The sequence below is a fragment of the Tenrec ecaudatus genome, chromosome 12, assembly GCF_050624435.1.
Source record: "Tenrec ecaudatus isolate mTenEca1 chromosome 12, mTenEca1.hap1, whole genome shotgun sequence".
Taxonomy (NCBI): domain Eukaryota; kingdom Metazoa; phylum Chordata; class Mammalia; order Afrosoricida; family Tenrecidae; genus Tenrec; species Tenrec ecaudatus.
Genome location: NC_134541.1, coordinates 100,804,673 through 100,822,607, shown reverse-complemented (window position 1 = coordinate 100,822,607; position 17,935 = coordinate 100,804,673). Strand labels below are relative to the sequence as shown.

Sequence of the window (17,935 nt, the reverse complement as noted above, 5' to 3'; positions counted from 1 at the left end):
GCGCAGGGCCCAGGCAGTTTTGTTCTGCTGTGCTCTGAGCTCAGGGCCAACTTGCCTGCGCTCGAGTGAAACCCAGATCTCCCCTGGAAGGCAACACGTGGGCTCAGGGGGGCGGGGCGGGGTTACTTTCCTATCCCTTCAGGTTGGAGAGGAAGCCCCTGGGCAAACACACGGGCGCAGGGGCTCCAACGATGAGCTTCAGCACAGGAGCCATTGTGAGGAGGGCGCAGGGCCAGGCGGGCTTTCATTCACTCTGGTGTGCACAGGCAGCTAAGGCTTGGAACAAACTTGATGGCACCTGACGCCAGGGGTTTCGGTACTCGGCTTCAACAACTCCGCGAGGAAAGGCACACACCAAAAATAACGAGACAGCTACATGTAAAATTTTTATTACAGGCAATATTGGTCCAGACACTACACAATACCAACAAGTTTAATCTTTCAAAATCATCATTTAAACAGCAAAAGACCAAGAAAAAAAAATTGAGTCACTGATTTTTTTTTCCTCTCACTCCAAAATATTTTCAATGTGCAGTATCCTCAGTTCCCTTATTCTGGCGAAACATACAAACACAGAAAAATACCCCATTTAACATATACTAGTGTTAAATGGTGATTTGGCTTAAAATCTGAGTTAAGAAAAATCCTTTTTAGCAACCTACGTACAGATAAGTAGCAAACTTTAGAATATGAAACAGATTCGTTTCGCTAAAACGTGTACAGAATTTCATCTGCTCCTAGGACAAAACGCTTGCTCGCTTACCATGGTTCTGATGTGAAGGGCCGCCGACGGCAGACGTGCTCCACATAACCTCAGCCTCTTCCTCAGCACACTTCATCCTGGAGTCTGTCCAGCACAAGGCCACAGGCCACACGCCCTTCGCCCCTGGAGACCTGGTTGCGTGAGGGCATGGGCCGGGCCTGTTTTCCTACCTATTGTCGTTGCTGCTCAGGAGGGACGAGGGGCGCCAATGCAAGCAGAAAGCCTGCGGTTCCGCTGCTCTGGGCCTCGGAACGCTTTCAATGTTTCTGGTCAATGCTCTGATTTGGTAACATATGTAAAAGCCAGCTTCTGTTAATTTAAATCTTTAAACAAAAAACTATATTTTCCAAAGTCATTATCATTTGGGGCAATTAAGTGATCTTTTCTTGCTTTGTTGAGCTTCATCTTTAGGGCATCTCTCCTTTCCTCCCATTCCTGGAGCTCCGCGTTGCCGTGTGCAAACTTACAGCTGGCGCCGTCCACGCATGCCCCGCGCATATACCTGTGAGGGCAAAGTTAGCCTGTTAGAGCTCACACACGAAAAATCAAGAGTCAGTGCTGGCTCATGGAGAGCCCAGAGGCAAGGGCCAAACTGCCCCTGCTGAGTTTCTGGGAGCTGGAAGTCCTGGGTTTCCCCTGCAGAGCAGTTGGTGGTTTCGAACTGCTGACCCTCAAGTTAACATCCCAACACAGAACCACTGTGCTACCACGGCTCCTTAGGGCCCACATTAGGATCCCAGAATCCCTACCTCCACCAGTTTGGGGTTTTTTCTCCGTGAAAATTTGCACAGCACACTGAGTTCCCGAGTAACCATTACTCCGTGACTAGAGACAATGGCTACATTTTCACAACGTCAGCGTTCTGGATGCCTCACTTCCTCTCCTTGTCTCCTTACGCCACTGCCTTCCATCTTTACCATGAGCAGTCACTGACCACGTGGTCTCATACTGAGGTTTTTACAAGGAACACAGTCCTAGCTGGTACAATTACTTTACAAACCAACATGTGGTTTTGCAAAAAGATGACTTTGGGGGAAGTTTGGGTTCAAGGTCTAAGGATTATTTCAGGCAATGGTCTCCGGGAGTCTTACAGTCTCAACTGGTCAGTATGTCAAGACTTTTAAGGAATTTGCGTTCTGTTGAGTTTTCCTCCCCTCCTATCAGGATCTGTCTTTCAGTGCTTAGTAGCAGCCGAGCACCATCTAGTTCTTTTGGTTTCGGTATTCACCAGGCTCTTGATCTGCAGAATCTTAAGCCTAGAAAAGTTTTAGAGCCTTACCACACAATACGGATAAACCAAGACTTCAAGTGATTTTCACCTTAACCACCACAAATGAAAAATTCTGATTGACTGTGTGTGCGTGCCTGCGCTTGTGTTTTATTAGTTTAAATGGCTGGATATAAAGTTGATCTGAAATATACAGCTCTACCCAATTTACCCCCAAAAATTATTTAAAAACAAAAAAGTATTGGTTGATGGGGGAAAAAAACCAACAACCAAAAATGCTACATTCCCAACATAATGGGGAGAGGCCCGGTGGTTCTCCCTGTGGGAAGGCCCAGGGTCAAGGCTTCGTGGGTCTATCCAGTCAACCAGCCTAACCTTGGATCCAGCCTCTGCTCCATGCCCAGTTCAATGAGTAGAACCTCGTGCTCAAGCTCGTGAGCAGCCATCAAGAGACCCTGGTCTCTATTCGCCTGCAGCAGCAGGAGACCCAGAAACTGGAGACGGAAACGCCCTGCGGGTAAGCGCCTGCATAATGACTTACTGCCTCTCCTACCAGGAGAGGAGAGAGGGGTGGCCTCCAGCTACGTCACTGGATGCTTGGTCAAGGACCCAAGAGCCAGAGCTTGAGCAAAAAGAACAAGAGTGTGGAACAGAACGTCAACCTCACCTGGAAACCAGACCCACCGGATCCACTGAAGGAATCCACATCTAGAGAGAATCTTTAAATCTTGAACTGAAACGATTCCATTTCATCCAGTTAATAAAACAATGTTTGCTTCAAGCAAAATGCTCTTATTAAACCACCATCTATGTGATGTGTAAACTGACTACATACAGCCTGTCTGAAGGTCAGAGGAGAATTGTGCAGAATTGGTTTGACTCACTGTGACTCAGAGCTTTCCAGGACTGATTTTTTGGGAAGCAGGTCACTAAGCTTGCCCTTCTTCCAAGGCCCCTCTGGTTAGACTCAAACTGCCACGCTTTGGGTGTGAAGCACCGGCACGACTGGGAGAGCTTGGCGAGCGAACGCCTGGTCTGTGAGGGCCAACATACCTATCGCAGACAATGAAATAGCCGGTGGGGAAGCGGTGCTGCCAGCAGTATTGGTCGTCTTCGGTGTGGAAAACCTTCTCCTTGTGCTTTTCAGAGGAGATGTGGCCCTGCCACTGCTTCTCGCTGTTACAGTTCTTCCTGCACATCCAGCAGTGGAAGTCCACCTGGGCACACGAGACACAGACCCATCAGCAGGTGCCCCTGGGCACACCACCTCCAGACTCTCCTCAGGGAGCCCAGCGGGCAGGCCCGCCCAGGTGAGGCAAGGACAGCAACCCGGGAGGCCTGCAGACTAGGACCCGGGGCTAGGGGGGGGGAAAGGAACTCTGCCAGGTGTCCAGGAGGTTCCAGCAAGGAGGGGATAGACAGGAGCCGGTGTGCAAACAAGGATGTTTGTTGGGAGAGGCCAGGTATGCCGCTCCACAGGGACAAGCAGCCACACCTCCATTCACCTCACACACTGGACCTGTGCCCAGCACCAGGAGGGAAAGGAGCTGGTGAGACGCTGTCCCTGGGGCCACCCCTGCATGGAAGAAATCCCGAGATGGTGGGAGCCAAGAGCCACAACAGACATAGGCCCACCGAGCCTGAGTAAGAGTCAGGGGGCAACACTGGACAACAGGAAGCTTCCTGGAGACCTCGCTCCTGAGAGCGTGGCTCGGCACAGGGGCACACTCTTGGTGCAGCCTGGAGTCGCTGAGTAAATGCCCAGGATGTCTCCTGGGCTGGCACTCAGGACACAGGGAGGCAGCCTGGGAGGGCAGCCAGGGCAGTGGTGAGAGGCTGGGCAATACTGAGGGGCACAGAGCAAGACGGTGGGGCGATAGGCTTGGATCCGCAGATTCAAGAAAACAAGAGGCACGAAATGGACAAAGCCTACACTTACAGAAACTTTACCACGCGTGCCAAACCACAGACTGTTCAAGGACAAACTGTAAACAGGGCCTGGAAAAATACACTAGGGGTCCGATTTCTTCTGGGAAGGGGGACACCTGAGACTTCAACGTAATCTGTAACAGTCTATTACTTTTCCAGAAGCAAAACCAGCCTTGTGTAGTGGGCTCCAGAAATCCGTTACATCACCCCGTTGACAGTTTGAAGTTTTTAAGAGAAAAGCAAAACCCTAAGAGACCACAGCGGAGTGAATATCGCCACAGAAGGGTGGGGGTGGGGGTGGGGCTGGGGGCGGGAAAACGGAGGTGGCGGGAGGGATGGCCGGAGCTCCCTGACAGTGTGGCCTGCCCCTCTGGCACTGGGTCTGTGCTGTACATGCCTCATGCTTCCCTGTCTCAGCAGTCCTGCCAGGGACGTCTGACAATCGGCCCAGGGTCAGAGCCTAGTCAAGAGTGGAATCAGAACTTGGATTTGCAATGCTCTGGCTGCAAAATCCTGTCAGAAACAGAATCACTAGGGGTGGAAATTGGTGTCCCTAAAGTGGGTCTCGGCATCTTAAGTCTTGTGTCCGTGAATGAGACCCTGTTTGGAAAAAGGATTTTCTTAGCTGTGTGAGATCAGTGACAGCCCCAGTAGGAGGGAGTTCACTTTTGTGTGATTTTAAGAGCAGATCAAATTTAGACATGCACACACACACACGCGCGCAAACAGGAGGACACAAGTAAGGTTGTCTACACACCAAGGAATCAAACAATCACTCAGACAAGAAGTACCCTGGTTTGGACGTCTGGTCTCCAGACTGTAGGGAAGGGCATTCCTGTTTTGAAAACTAACCAACCCCCTGTGCTCTTGGGTTCTAGTAGGGCAGGGTCGAGGAAGGGCTCTGTGGAATGACGACTCAACGAGTGGCAGGAAGCCGATGGAGAGGGCAGAAGTGGAGCAGAGAGCCTGGCTCTGGGCGGGACTGGGAAAGGGGGCTCCACCCATCGGGCAGCCAGGGTACTTACAGTCACATCTGCATAATCCGTTGGCATGTGAATTTGTTTTCCATTCTCCTTGCTGGGCTGGCTGGCAGCGTCATCATTTTTTTCCATCTTTTGACTCTTCAGCCAAAGTTCATAAAACTGCTCCATGTCTTGTACTGAAGAGAGAGGAAGTACTTTTCATTTTCAACAGGAACAAGGACACGTTGTTTAAATACACAGCATCTGTTGGCGGGGAGTCTTCAAAAACAATACAACTGAACTCAGGCCTGCGATGTTGGATGGAGACCTGGTCTACGTTCAAGCAGCTGGTCAATGTTCCCATTAAACCACATTCAGGATGATTTGAAGGCAATCCTGCCAGCTAATGCCACTTTATCGCCGCAGGGCCTCCCCGGGCTAGGAACGCCGCTTTGGGGCACTAAGAGCTGACATGCTCTCCACGGCCTACTTAGCAAGACAGGAACCACACCAATGCGCTCTGGTCAGCTCCCGTCAGTCAGGCGGGGGCTCCCGAGAGGACTGCAGTGATGGGCGCGAGTTAACCCAGTGGAGACCAGGTGCTGGGCTCTGGCTGCCAGGGGCTTCCTGTGGTGAAAACAAGTATGCAGGCTGCCCCCAGTTTCCGTCCAACCTGTCATTCCAGCGCTAATACACTGTCACTGGAGCAGCACTATGCCTATTAACACTGTACACACAATGCTTTGTAATGACAAACGGGCATACTTTGTAACATGCATCAAAACATGATTATTGCTACTATGTTTTAGGCCCTAGGGAAGTATTTCCTTAGTGTTTCCTGGACCATCAACAAGATGGATTGACACAACGGCAGTGTTTCTTTCTGAACAGAAAGAACCAACTCACCAGTACCTAACAACCTTCCCCAAAGAATTCTGTGCTCTTTAATTTGCACTAGTGCAAAACAGCAGTTTGGGTATCGAGTCGATTCTGATTCACGGCGGCCTTATAGGATAGAGTAGAACTGTCCCTGTGGGTTTCCACGACTGTAACGCTTTACGGGAGGAGAGCGCCTCGTCTTTCTCCTATGGAGCAGCTGGTGGCTTAGAACCGCTGACCCCTAGGCAGCAGGGCTCCTCTGCTCATCCTAGAGGGACTCATATCATGAAGGGGTGAGATTAGGACTGGAAGGTAGATGGTGTGAGGTTTCCCAGTGAAACTTTCTAGGGACAGCTGATGCTACCCTCTAAGAATGAGCAAAGTGTCTTGGTGGGAAAACCTGCTAGGCAGCTTGTGTGGCCTTTCTCTAACACAGCCGGTCTCCACCTTCCTAAGGCTGCAGCCCTTTCAAACAGTTCCTCATGTGGTGCTGATCCCCCAACCATAACATTATTCTCCTTGCTACTTCATCACTGTAATTTTGCTATTGTGATGAATCAGGTGACCCCTGTGAAAGGGTCATTTGACCTCCAAAGGGGTCACAACCCACAGGTTGAGAACTGCTGCTCTAACCAATTTTCTTCCTAATAAGCTGCCTTGATTGCCCTGTGTTCTTGGGAAACATCTATTATGATGACTCTTTGGGAATCCCCAATCGCGGCAGCCTTCTGATCTGGATCAGATCTTTTAGAAGCCACTATTTTGATTGGCCTGCTTTGGGGGAAGGCAGTCTAAGGAGGTTAAGACAAGTGAGAAAGCTTGTCTGCAGCCATCGAATGGTCACAGAGACATGTTTAGACCCGTTCTGTTTCTACAAAACCCGTGTGTGTATGAACTGGAGCCTGTAGCAATACTTTCTGACTTAGCCTAGTATATGAAAACAAACACTTAATATACATTAGATAAGACAGTATTTAACGGTTCCTACTTATGCCCAGTTTCAACTTGGGACAGACAGACAGACAGGCGCAGGAATGGAACTCATCCACAATCTGAGAGCTACCCGTATTTCCCATGATCATCAAGTGCTGACCCCTGAGTGTTTCCTCCTCGGTCTGAGGCCATTTGGGGCAGAATTCACTGCTGTGGGGGTGTCCTGCAGCATCCCTGGCCTCAACTACCAGGTAGGTACACACCCCACAGCCCCTACCCACTCAGGACAATCAAAATGTCTCCAAGTCAAATTGGCAAAGCTATATGACAGGTGTGCTGGCCGCTACAAAAAGAAAGCTGAGTAAAACACAGAGGCTGAGCTGCTTAGGTCCACCCCAACACCTCCTGGGATTTGGTCATTTAGTTTGGAGTTTTGGGGTCATTATTTTATGGGGCAACCTGGTGAATTGGTCTGATAGTGCTTCGGGTCTACCTCCAAGTTCTTTGGGCAGTGCCTAAGGCCTTAGAAGCTTGTAAGGGGCCATTCAAGACCTAAAACTAACTGGTAACCCACTTACTTCCCTGGAGCACCAGAGCACGGTGATCCAGGAAGAGGAGCCTACGGATGGTGTGGCCCATTGCCTCCGAGAACAACTGTCCGTTCCGCTACGGGGCCAGGAGATTTGGATGGTCCTCAGCTACCATCACTAAACACTTTGATCCAAGCGTCCACAGAAGAATCCCCATCAAAAGGGGAGAGAGGAGGAGAATGCAAAGTAGAATTTCAAATTCTCATTGACCTAAGCCTTTCTGGAGCCATGGAGGCACCTGGAATGAGATAATTTCTAAACCTTAAACCAACAATCCCCTGAAGCCATCTTAAAACCAAACAGCAGTTTAGCTCAATGAGATGCAGTTTTAAGAGCTGTCTATATGGGCTCTTATCAGTGAGTTTATGGTACAATTAGGAGGGGATGGTTGTGCAAAGGGAAGACTGCAATCCATGTCTGGGAATTGTACAAGTAGACTATTGAACTGGCTGGCTTAGGTTCCTCTGTGTCTATTCTCAACAAGATTATAATCACAGGTAGTGCCCGACTTACACTGGGCTCCTTTCTCATGGATTCCGCACTAAGTCAATTTTGACCTACGTCCCTACACTGACCATCTGCAAGTGAACATCTGAGAATAGTCACATCGGCCAATTATGCATGAAATATTATATGCTGAGCATATTATTCTTAAGTTGTAAAACACAAACATCCCCCAAATCCCCCCAGTTTTAAGAGTGGGTCATTGTAACTCAAACACATTAAGTTGGGGTGACCTGTATTAAAGGGGGCACGCGGGGACAGGACTCCAGACATTGCCAAATTGTCCCTGATGGAGAAGCACTGAGGTAAGGAGCTGGCTGAAATTTGACTTCTGTGGCCTGTCCAAGCGGGGCTGACAATTATCATCCGAGTAGGATTAATGATCAGTGAGAAACCTCTTCGTCAAGGCAGGTGGTAGGAGCTACTGCAGGAACAAGGCAAGGTCATCATCTTCAGTAAGGCCTTCTGGGGTCCTTTCTGAAAGCCAACTGGTGCTGGTGGTCCAGAGAGAGCTGGCTGGAAGCATGTCCATCGGTGTCATTAAGATAAAAACACGCTGACCCTGGTAGTCCCATACTTACGGTCCAAAGTACAAGACTGAAATCTCATCAAGATCTCTCGGCCCTTTCAAGCTGAGGTTGTCCTAAAAAGAGGTGCTTTCTGAAGAACCCCGTTACTCTGAGTCAGATTAATTTAGTGAGGTGATGAGTCTGATGAGTCACAACTACTGGGAGAGCTGGCGGCATAGTAGTTAAGCACTTGGCTGCTAACTGAAAGGTCGGTGGTTCAAAGTTACCAGATTCTCTGAGGAGAAAGATGAGGCACTCTGCTGTCATAAGGATTTCCACCTTGGGAGCCGTATAGCACAATTCGACTCTGTGCCATAGGGTCACTCTGAGTTGGAGTTAACGCGACGACAATTTGGGTTTGGTTATTCAAACCAGGGGGTATGGTCTGACTTAAATAGGGAAAGAAGAACCACGACCCAGCCCATTTTCTAGAAACACATGCTACATCACACGATGCACACCAACATACTCGAATATAAGCCAATCCGAGTATCAGCTGAAGCACCTAATTTTACCACAAAAACTGCATTAAAATTGTGCTGAAAAAACTTGGCTTATACACGATTATATATGGTACCCACACTCGGATCAGACCAAAGCAAGCACACGTGAGACACCACTCTGCTCCACCGAGGCGAAGGCCCAGGTCAGGGAAACCTGTGTCACCTACAGAGCTACCGATGGGACAGGCACCGGTATTCTAGAACGCCAAGTGCTGTGTGTCTGTGGTAAGCCAGCGACCTCGTTTGCAGAGGAAAAAACCTTCAGAGGCGCCAGGATGCACAGATGTCAAAGAGACAGAACATCGACTCACTTCCATTCTCTTTCATGTACGTCCACACTTCTCGTTCCTCGGGGCTGTGGGCAAAGGAACAGTTCCCAATGTACTGACACTTTTTCCCAGAGGCCACGTGATTACACAGCTATATATAAAAAAAAAAAGCATTTAAGACAGGCTACCCTTATTAAAATGGACTGATTTTTATATCTAGGCAGAATAATCATTTTTAGTCAGGCTAAGAATTCACAGTACAGTTCTAAGATTCATTTGATTCCATAGAGATGAACTCTAAGCCCATGAGATATTAAGTTCTTCTATCACCAAATGCTATCAAAAGAAATAACATGTTTAAAAGAGAGTGAAGCATGGAATTGGAGCACAGAACATTCTCTCTGGAGAAACCATCTGGGAACCCGCTGCCTCAGCACCCCTGCACTGGAACCTCCCCTGCGAGGCCACGCACACCCCTTCCTGTCGGCACTGGGCAGGCAGCACAGAGAGCAGCTCACTGCGCCGATGCTACACCTGGTGTCGGGAAAGGCTCCTAGACTGACCTGGACTCTGGCCCACAAAGGCACTGACGGCCGCCACAGCTCACGCTTGGTGTGTGCCACCCAGTGGCTCGACTCACAACAGTCTGACTCAACAGAGCAGGACTGCCTCCTGGGTTTCCTACACTGTCATTTTTTAGGGGAGTAGATATCTGGTCTTTCCTCACCCCTCAAGAGCAGCCGGTGGGTTTGAACCACAGACCTTGTGGTTTGTAGCTGAATTAATGCACCACCGACGATCCTTTCAGAACTCACTAGATATGAAAATCATTAGTACACTAACCAGGCTGTTACAGAGATTCCAACCAGTATCTCTCATTCTGTTTGTTGTATTTTCACGAAGCAAAATAAAACCAGTGATACGGGAAGGAAACTAGGGAGTCAGGGACCAGCAGGCTGCAGATTCCTGAAAACCAAGCCAGCCTCCGTCGTCTCTGGGAGCGCAGGAGCCGCAGATACCACAACACAACTCTCTTGAGATGGAACGCAATCTCCAATAGCTACGTGGTGGTGTGTCTTCGGTGTTATCGTCCTTATCTTACACAGACTAAAATGCTTAGCATTTGTTTCTGCTAAAGCCTAAAAGCTACCTTTGCCCTCCCACTGTCCTTAAAGTCTTCAGTCATGAGTAAGCCCTCCCTGGACTTGATGCTAGGCTCTTTCCCTTGCTAAGCACTGGCAAAGCACGCAGTCAGGGATCAATCAGCCAGGGAAACCTTTGCCTGGGGCTCTGGAGAGGCAGTCACGAGAACAGGCAGAGGAGCGGGGGCCGGGTGCTGGGGTTCAGAGACTCGCCCTCTGTCACCTTCTCTCTGGTGGAATACTTTCTACTTACAGACTCAGACACTGAGGCGGAGTCACTGCACTGCCACCCTTCTGACACACTATGCCTGAGTGCCCACCTCACACAATCTCTCTCTGCACACACACAGTACTTTTCCTTCTAGAAAAGGAACTACTTAGCACATCTGTTATGGAAGGAAAAAATGAAATCAGCTGGTTTTTGCACGGCTGTACAGCATGCCCAAGGGTCAAGAACTGCCAGCCACCTGGGCCAGGTAAACTAGAACTGCAGTCGCTCTACTTTCAACCAAGTCCTGAGATAATCAATTTGCATGGTGGCTCCCCTGAGAGGCGTCTCTGACAAGCCATCTGCACTGCTTCCCTGGCCGAGGGTCCTCTCCATGTCCTTCAGCATGGCAGCAAGTTCACAACCTGCCGATGCCTCAGGTGTCCCTGTCCATAACTCACCCACCTCTAGGCTCTTTCATGAGGAGCGACGATCCAGAGCCCGTTCAAATGGTGTGGGCAGCAAGACCATGCACTGGAGTGTGCTCGGATGCAACAGGCCATGGTATGACCGTGCCCTTGGCCTGATGTTTCCATCTAGTGCAGCGGTTCTCACCCTGTGGGTCGCAACCTCTTTGGGGGTCGAATGACCCTTTTACAGGGGTTGCCCGATTCACAACAGTAGCAAAATGACAGTGAAGAAGTAGCAAAGAAAAATAATCATATGGTTGGGGGTCACCACCCCATGAGGAACTGTATGAAAGGGCCGCGGTGTGAGGAAAGTGGAGAACCGCTGCTCTAGCGGGTTCTACGGGAGCCTCTTCTTTAGGGTTACTTTGACAGGGTCCCATCACACCCAGGCATCTTTGAGCTGCTCTCCACGGGGGTTCAGCGAAAGAAACAGTGTAAATGGAAACAAACTCAACGACATTCATGCCACCGACCGCCTCAGTCAGGCTCCATCTCAAAGTGAGGATTCAAAACGGACTGAAATCAACTTCTCTTTCAGTCCCTCTCTAACGAGAGTCATCAGGAAAGCAAGTTCAACGACACTCATAACTTTGTGTGGAATCCTTTATCTATGAAGTTAACATCCCCAGCTAACTCAGAGAACTCCTGTCAAGGAGATCAACCACAGCCGCATAGGAAGGGGGAAACCAGAGTGGAACCAGGAAATGTCCCGGTGACTGTGAGTGCTACTTAAAAGGCCCGCGTCGTACTGTGAATCACTACTGCATTCTAATGACCCAAAACACTTCATTAGAAAAGAAAAATAAAGTGGCTTAAAGTTACGTATGTACATCAAACTGTAACGGCATTTGTTTCTTTGTGGGGAGAGGACGGATGTTCATCCACTTCTTACGTTCAAAAGACATCACTCTCATGGCACGCCGGTCTTTGGTCCACCTAAGGAAAACGGAGTTCAGAACACACGCACACACACACATACACACCAGCAGAAGGCATAATAGAGGACAGGGGACCAAACTCCGACCTGAAGGAGCCAAGACTATTTCTCTCACCCTTCTAAGGGAGGTGCCTCAGGTTCTGTGATCACTACAATCCCTGCTGCTATTTATACTCAATCCCGAGGAATCCTAACTAAAGGACCAATCACAGACAAGAAAGAACCCAGTGGAATCCCTAGCTATCAAATCGCATCGCTCTGTGTCTAGTTTCGCCAGCTCTCATGCTGTGCGCGCTCTCTGCTGTTCCTCCACGCCTGCCTTTCTAGCTCCGAACAGGCCTGCCACTCGGATTACTTACGAGTGTCTTGCTTTTGCACTACAGTATTTCCTGTTTTTGTCCGGCTCGATGACTTGGCCATTCCGCAGACAATGGCCACATACAAACTTTATCTTCATGTGAAGAGGTCCAGGCATTATATCATTGCCAAACACCTTAAACAATCAAAAGGGAAGTTTTAATTTTTAATAGCAAACTAGATTTCTGAGAATAAAATAATGAATCCCATGTTTTGTTTTTGGAGCTACTATTTTTTCCCTTCCTTCCCTCATTCCCTTTGTTTCTTCACAATAACACAAAAAAATCTCCCAGTATTCCTCTGGCTGGCTGATTTGACTATACTCTGTGATAACTGAAATTCCAACTGGTCCCCAAGTGCCAGAGACTAGGGGAAAAGCAGCTTCCGGGTACCCCAGCACAGGGGAAATGACAGTCAACTAGGGAAGTACTGACTAGGCATTCAGGAGAACGGTGCTGCATAAGCATGCTGACAGCCAGGAAGCAAAATGACACAAAACCAAAATGCAACCAACCTCCCTTACCCCAACGCACTCCAAATCCCCACTCCCCCAGTTATTTTGCCCATTTAGGCTGGGTACAAACAGGAGCCTCCATTCTTGCCAAGAATTGTGGGAAGGTTAAGGATTATATTTTTAATAAAACAAGCAATCAAAATGCAGAATCTTTTCTTTTCACACAGAAGTGGATTCATTAAATGTTAAGACATTAACTAGGTGCTGAGCATTAACTGACCCGCCTACAACCAGTCTCCATTAGGCAGTTCTAGAAAGAGCCCAAATGCAAGAAGCACACAAGAAAGAATACCTGAGGCCCTGGCACGGTGGCTTCCAAGTTTTGCCAATATCGTTTTGATTCTTGAGCAATAGCCTCGTGTGAGATACCTGGGAGAGGCAAAGGCTTCCTTTAGATGGACAGTACAGATCATGAAGCTCCTGGTCCTTCTAAGCCATCGCCAAGGATGAATGAAGATCAAGAAACCAAACACTCTCTGCCATCGGGCTGATTCTGACTCATACAGACTCTAGAGAACAGGGCAGAACTGCCCCTGTGGGTTTCCAAAACCGTAATTCTTTACAAAAATAGAAAACTTCATCTTTCTCCAACAGTGGCTGGTGGTTTTGAATCACTGACCTTGCGGTTAGTAGCCCAATGCATAACCCACTATGTCACCAGGGGCTCCTTTGAATGAAGGATCGAAGGAAGATCACACTGCTTTTTTTCAAGAGAGTATTAGTAAGTACACCTCGCTACGCCTTCTGAGCGATCTTTCTTCCCCAGAAATCCATACAGCACACATGACATGGGACTCATAATTAATGGCATGAGCCTACACTGAAAATGAAGTGACTGCACAGTTTAAAGGGAGCCAGCCCTTGTGGCACATTAGAGGAGCCCAGTGGCATAGTGGTTACAAGTTGGGTTGCAATTCCCAAGGTCCGTAGTTTGAATCCACCAGCCACTCCTCAGGAGAAAGAAGAGGCTTTCTACTCCTGTAGAGTTACAGTGTCAGAAACTCACAAGGGGCAGTCCTATAGGGTGTATATGAGTTGGCATCAATGCAATGGCAGTGAATGTGGTCTCTTCTTGGGATAAGCACTGGGTGTTGAGTAGCAGGGTAAGTGGTTCAAGCCCACCAGTAACTCTACGGGAGAAAGGTGAGACGGCTCTAATCGTTTTACAACCTCAGAACCCAATTCTCCTCTGCACTATGGGGTTGCTTTGCAATGAATCGACTCGGTGGTAGTGGGAGTTTTAAGGTGCAGTGGTATCGTGAGTTGGGTGGTGAGCTGTTTGCTGCAAGCTTAATGATTCAAATCTACCAGCTTGCTCCTTGGGGAAAATATGAGGCTGTTTGCTCCCCTAAAGATGGGTAGGCTCAGAAACTCTGAGGGGCAGCTCTGCTTGGACCTAAGGGTCCCGATGAGTCAGCATCAACTCCATGGCAGGAGGCCACACAGTGTGAAAGAGCCCTGGAGGCTCTGAAAGGTTGACAGCCTGAGTCCACCCTCAGCTCCACAGGGGAGCCCTGACAAGCGCAGCTCAGGGAACCCCGTGGGACTGCTCTACTCTATCACAGGGAGTCAAGCGTACAGCCAGAGAACAGCAGCAGTGCTGTTGCTTGCGGTGGGCTCTGAATTATGTGCATGCACCCTGGGGTGCTCCTGAGCAGACATGGCCTCGCACACGCCTACCGGTTTCACTCTGCATCGTCCAGACCTTCAGCTCCACCAGGCTGTGTGCATAAAAGCACTCATCTTCCCTTAAGCAGCCATATCGGACTTCGTGTCGACACAGATCAAGCTGACATTGACCATGAAAAGCACGGATTTTACAGTATTTGACTGTGGTCTCTCGCAAAATGTGGACAAGGCACCTAAGACGGGGACAAGAAGGAAAAGTAACACGGTTCTCCTGTAGGCTTACAAATTTTAAAAAGGCAGGAAACGAGAAAGTCAGATTCTAGACTGAGAATACGACTGAAACATTTATCAAAAAGGATGCAGCTGCTGAGGTAACTGAAGATGCAGTGGGAGATCATTTAATCCCCTTTAAGCTGCACAATATGTAAGCCCCCATCCTAGCAAGCTATAAAATAACATTTTTGAGTTAATAATTCTCTTCCATGTTAAGTAATCACTGCAATCATTGATTTCTTATTCCAGTTAAATCTAGAGACATTTTTAAGCTGTCCTTCCACACAAGAAGAACAAAAGAATGTTGGGGGTAGGTGCTTCGCCAATTTTACTTATCTAAAAAAGGTTTATTTTCTCACTATAAAAATTAGAAACTGCCAACATACTTATTGTCTTCAAATTCATGCTTTGTAACTGGATGCGAACAGGAAGTAGAATTATCTTTATTTCTTTTACTTATTATTCTAGGCTTATGATCAAAACATTTCTGAAATAGACAGAGAAGAGGGATCATCACAAAAACATCATACAAAGTCTCAATGTGGGGGGACAGGGGGGGCCTCACAAGGTTGGACAGACAGTGCACCCGCAGGGGGCGGATAACAGAAATGTGGGCGAAGGGGGACAACGGACAGTGGAAGACACGAAACAACAAACATAATATCTAATCGACCAAGGATTCATGAGGATGGGAGGGTGGGAGAGGGAGAGGAAAAAAGAGAAGCTGATACCAAGGGCTCCAGTAGAAAGAATACATTTTGAAAATGTTGATGGTAACATATGTGCAAGTGTGCTTAATACAACTGAATGATAGATTGTTACAAGATTTGTAAGAGCCCCCCAATAAAATGACTAATAAAAATAAATAAAAGAAAAAAATATATATATATCCATGTTGTACCCAGAATAATGTTCCTTTTAGTTTCATTATCATTACATATTTTACACTCATTGATATTCAAAATGAAGTCCGGATATTATTCCAATGGCAATAATGTTGTTGGTGAGTGTCTGGAGAGGACTCTGACTCAGAGACTCCACAGGACAGAGCACAACTGCCCCAAGGCTGTCCCAGGCTGTCATCCTTTCTGAAGCAGACAGCCTCACCTTCTCCGCCCAGAGCGGCCAGCAGGGTGGAAATGCCAACCTTCCAGCTGGCAGCCACGTGCTTAACCATTGTGCCACCACGGCTGCTTATCTGGCGATCCTCGTAGCCACCACCTACTGAGTGAACATTTGAGCGTTTGCCATGCTCCACGCCAGGACTAAGTACTTCAGATGCACATCCTTACAAGTCAGAAACGATCTTGGGGAAAATACCTCACAAAGGAACATGAATTCTCCACGGTGCTCTTGCAGAAGTCTGAACACTGTCAGGTTTATCGTCCCATTGCCACCAAAGAAAGCCTCTCGGCTGAAGGCCCCTTTGCGCTCCAGCGTCCAGACATCAATCTCTTCTTGACAATAAGCAAACGTGCAGTGGCCTGCATATCTACATTCTTCCTCAGCAGCAACGTCTAGATAGAAAGACTGGGAATCAGAAGGCCTTTAAAATGTAGGCAAATGTTGTTTCAAAGTCAATAGATAATAAACATGTTTAGGGAATTTGTGAACTTTCTTACAATTCACACAAATAGCTTTAACCGATACACTGCATATCGACTCTTTCGATGTTCATAAAACCAAGACTTTCTGAACCTATGGAGTCTACACGACTTTCTGAGACTACTGCCCTGAGTGAGTTCATCTTTAAACCTTACACCAAAAATAGCCCTGGAAGTCTTCTTCAAACAAAAAATCATTTAGCTTAACTAGGAAGGAAAAAAGCCTGCCTCGAGCACTGTGCTCTTTTAAGATCTTTATGTGGATCAAACGGACAACGGATCAGACGAGGGAAGGAAGGGCTCAGGAGGGAGGGTAGGGATGGTTGCCCTGCTCCAGTGGTCGCTGATCATACACACAGGCATTGTAGGCCCAGGGGGCACTTGCTGTGTGTATTATCAAGAACAAAATAAAAATAATTGTTTTGAAGATCAATTAGAGGGAAGCACACCTCATTTTTGACAAAAATTAAAATACCGTGATCTCTCCAAAGCGCTGAAACAGGAGCAGTTTCAAAGTCATAGCTGAGTTTGTAATCACTCTGTTTAAACTGAGTTGGAGAACTTCAAGTTAGAGACAGCTTGCTGCTTAAAACCTGCGAAACCAATCTTTCGGAGGGACCAAGAAAAATTTAACCTCCTCTCTGGGGGATGGGCAACAGGAAAGTGGGTGAAGGGAGACGCCGGGCAGTGTAAGATAAGATAAAATAATCATTTATAAATTATTAAGGGTTCGTGAGGGAGGGGTAAGCGGGGAGGGAAAAAAGGAAAATGAGCTGATTCCAGGAACCCAAGTGGAAGGCAAATTTTGAAAATGATGAGGGCAATGACTGTATAAGGGTGCTTTACTCAATTGATGGATGTATGGATTGTGATAGGAGTTGTATGAGCCCCAATAAAATGATTTATTAAAAAAAATTTTTTTAAACCTGGGAAAGCCCTGCTTACATAAACAACCCCAACTGCACAAGACCTTAAAAAGAATAGCAAAGATGATATAAAGCAGACACGTCTCTCAATCCGAGGAGCTTACTTCTAACTGTCTAAACATTTTAAGTAACAGTTAATTGTGCACACAGAACAAAGGTAGATCATTCATCACTATGTAATGTGTGCTATGAAGTAAATGAAGTAAATACCTTTACATATATAATATGGTCCCTCATAATTTGTTTTTGTTGGTCGTGGACGTATTTTTTTCCATGATTTATCTTCAGCGTTCTTTATCCTACCAATTAAAATATCTTTCTTACATTTATGATCTATATTACCATTGTAAGCGAAATCCATTAACTTAGGGCCTGAAAAAGATGTAAAGAGGATTTGCTCATATGCAAAAATGGTTTTCATTTTATAGGTACATTTACAAGTAGACAGAGGCACACGCATATGTACATTAACTACTAAATTCCCACCAGCATCTTATTTTCACAATGTGAGCGAGCTGCTCCAAGACATGCTTGCTGTTTCCCTAGTGTTGTCAGAGAACAAAAAGTTCAAATCCACACCAGACCTCCCAAAGGGTACATTTAGTTAACAACTAGGACAATTATGAGAGCAGAATTCTCATGGCTTACAAATGTAAAAACCCTGGTCAATACAAAATTAAGAAAGAAAAGGAAGCTGGTTCTGATTCAGAAAAATGGTGATCAGACCACTTGATTTAGTTATGAAA

At 47.4% G+C, this 17,935-nt stretch overlaps 1 protein-coding gene across 2 annotated transcripts in view; it reads right to left on the bottom strand.

The window, feature by feature from the left end:
* Positions 1-361: 361 nt before the first annotated feature.
* Positions 362-17,935, bottom strand: part of ZC3H7A (zinc finger CCCH-type containing 7A) — a 48,681-nt gene continuing 31,107 nt past the window's right edge. For both annotated transcript variants that reach the window (XM_075564280.1, XM_075564281.1), the window contains exons 13-23: positions 17,400-17,561; positions 15,980-16,176; positions 15,046-15,146; positions 14,438-14,619; positions 13,050-13,126; positions 12,246-12,379; positions 11,780-11,885; positions 9,172-9,280; positions 4,946-5,079; positions 3,045-3,208; positions 362-1,265 (exon numbers count right to left, since the gene is read on the bottom strand). In XM_075564280.1, the coding sequence (XP_075420395.1) occupies positions 1,076-1,265; positions 3,045-3,208; positions 4,946-5,079; positions 9,172-9,280; positions 11,780-11,885; positions 12,246-12,379; positions 13,050-13,126; positions 14,438-14,619; positions 15,046-15,146; positions 15,980-16,176; positions 17,400-17,561 (1,556 nt within the window). In that variant the 3' untranslated portion in view covers positions 362-1,075. The remainder of the gene's footprint in view (positions 1,266-3,044; positions 3,209-4,945; positions 5,080-9,171; positions 9,281-11,779; positions 11,886-12,245; positions 12,380-13,049; positions 13,127-14,437; positions 14,620-15,045; positions 15,147-15,979; positions 16,177-17,399; positions 17,562-17,935) is intronic.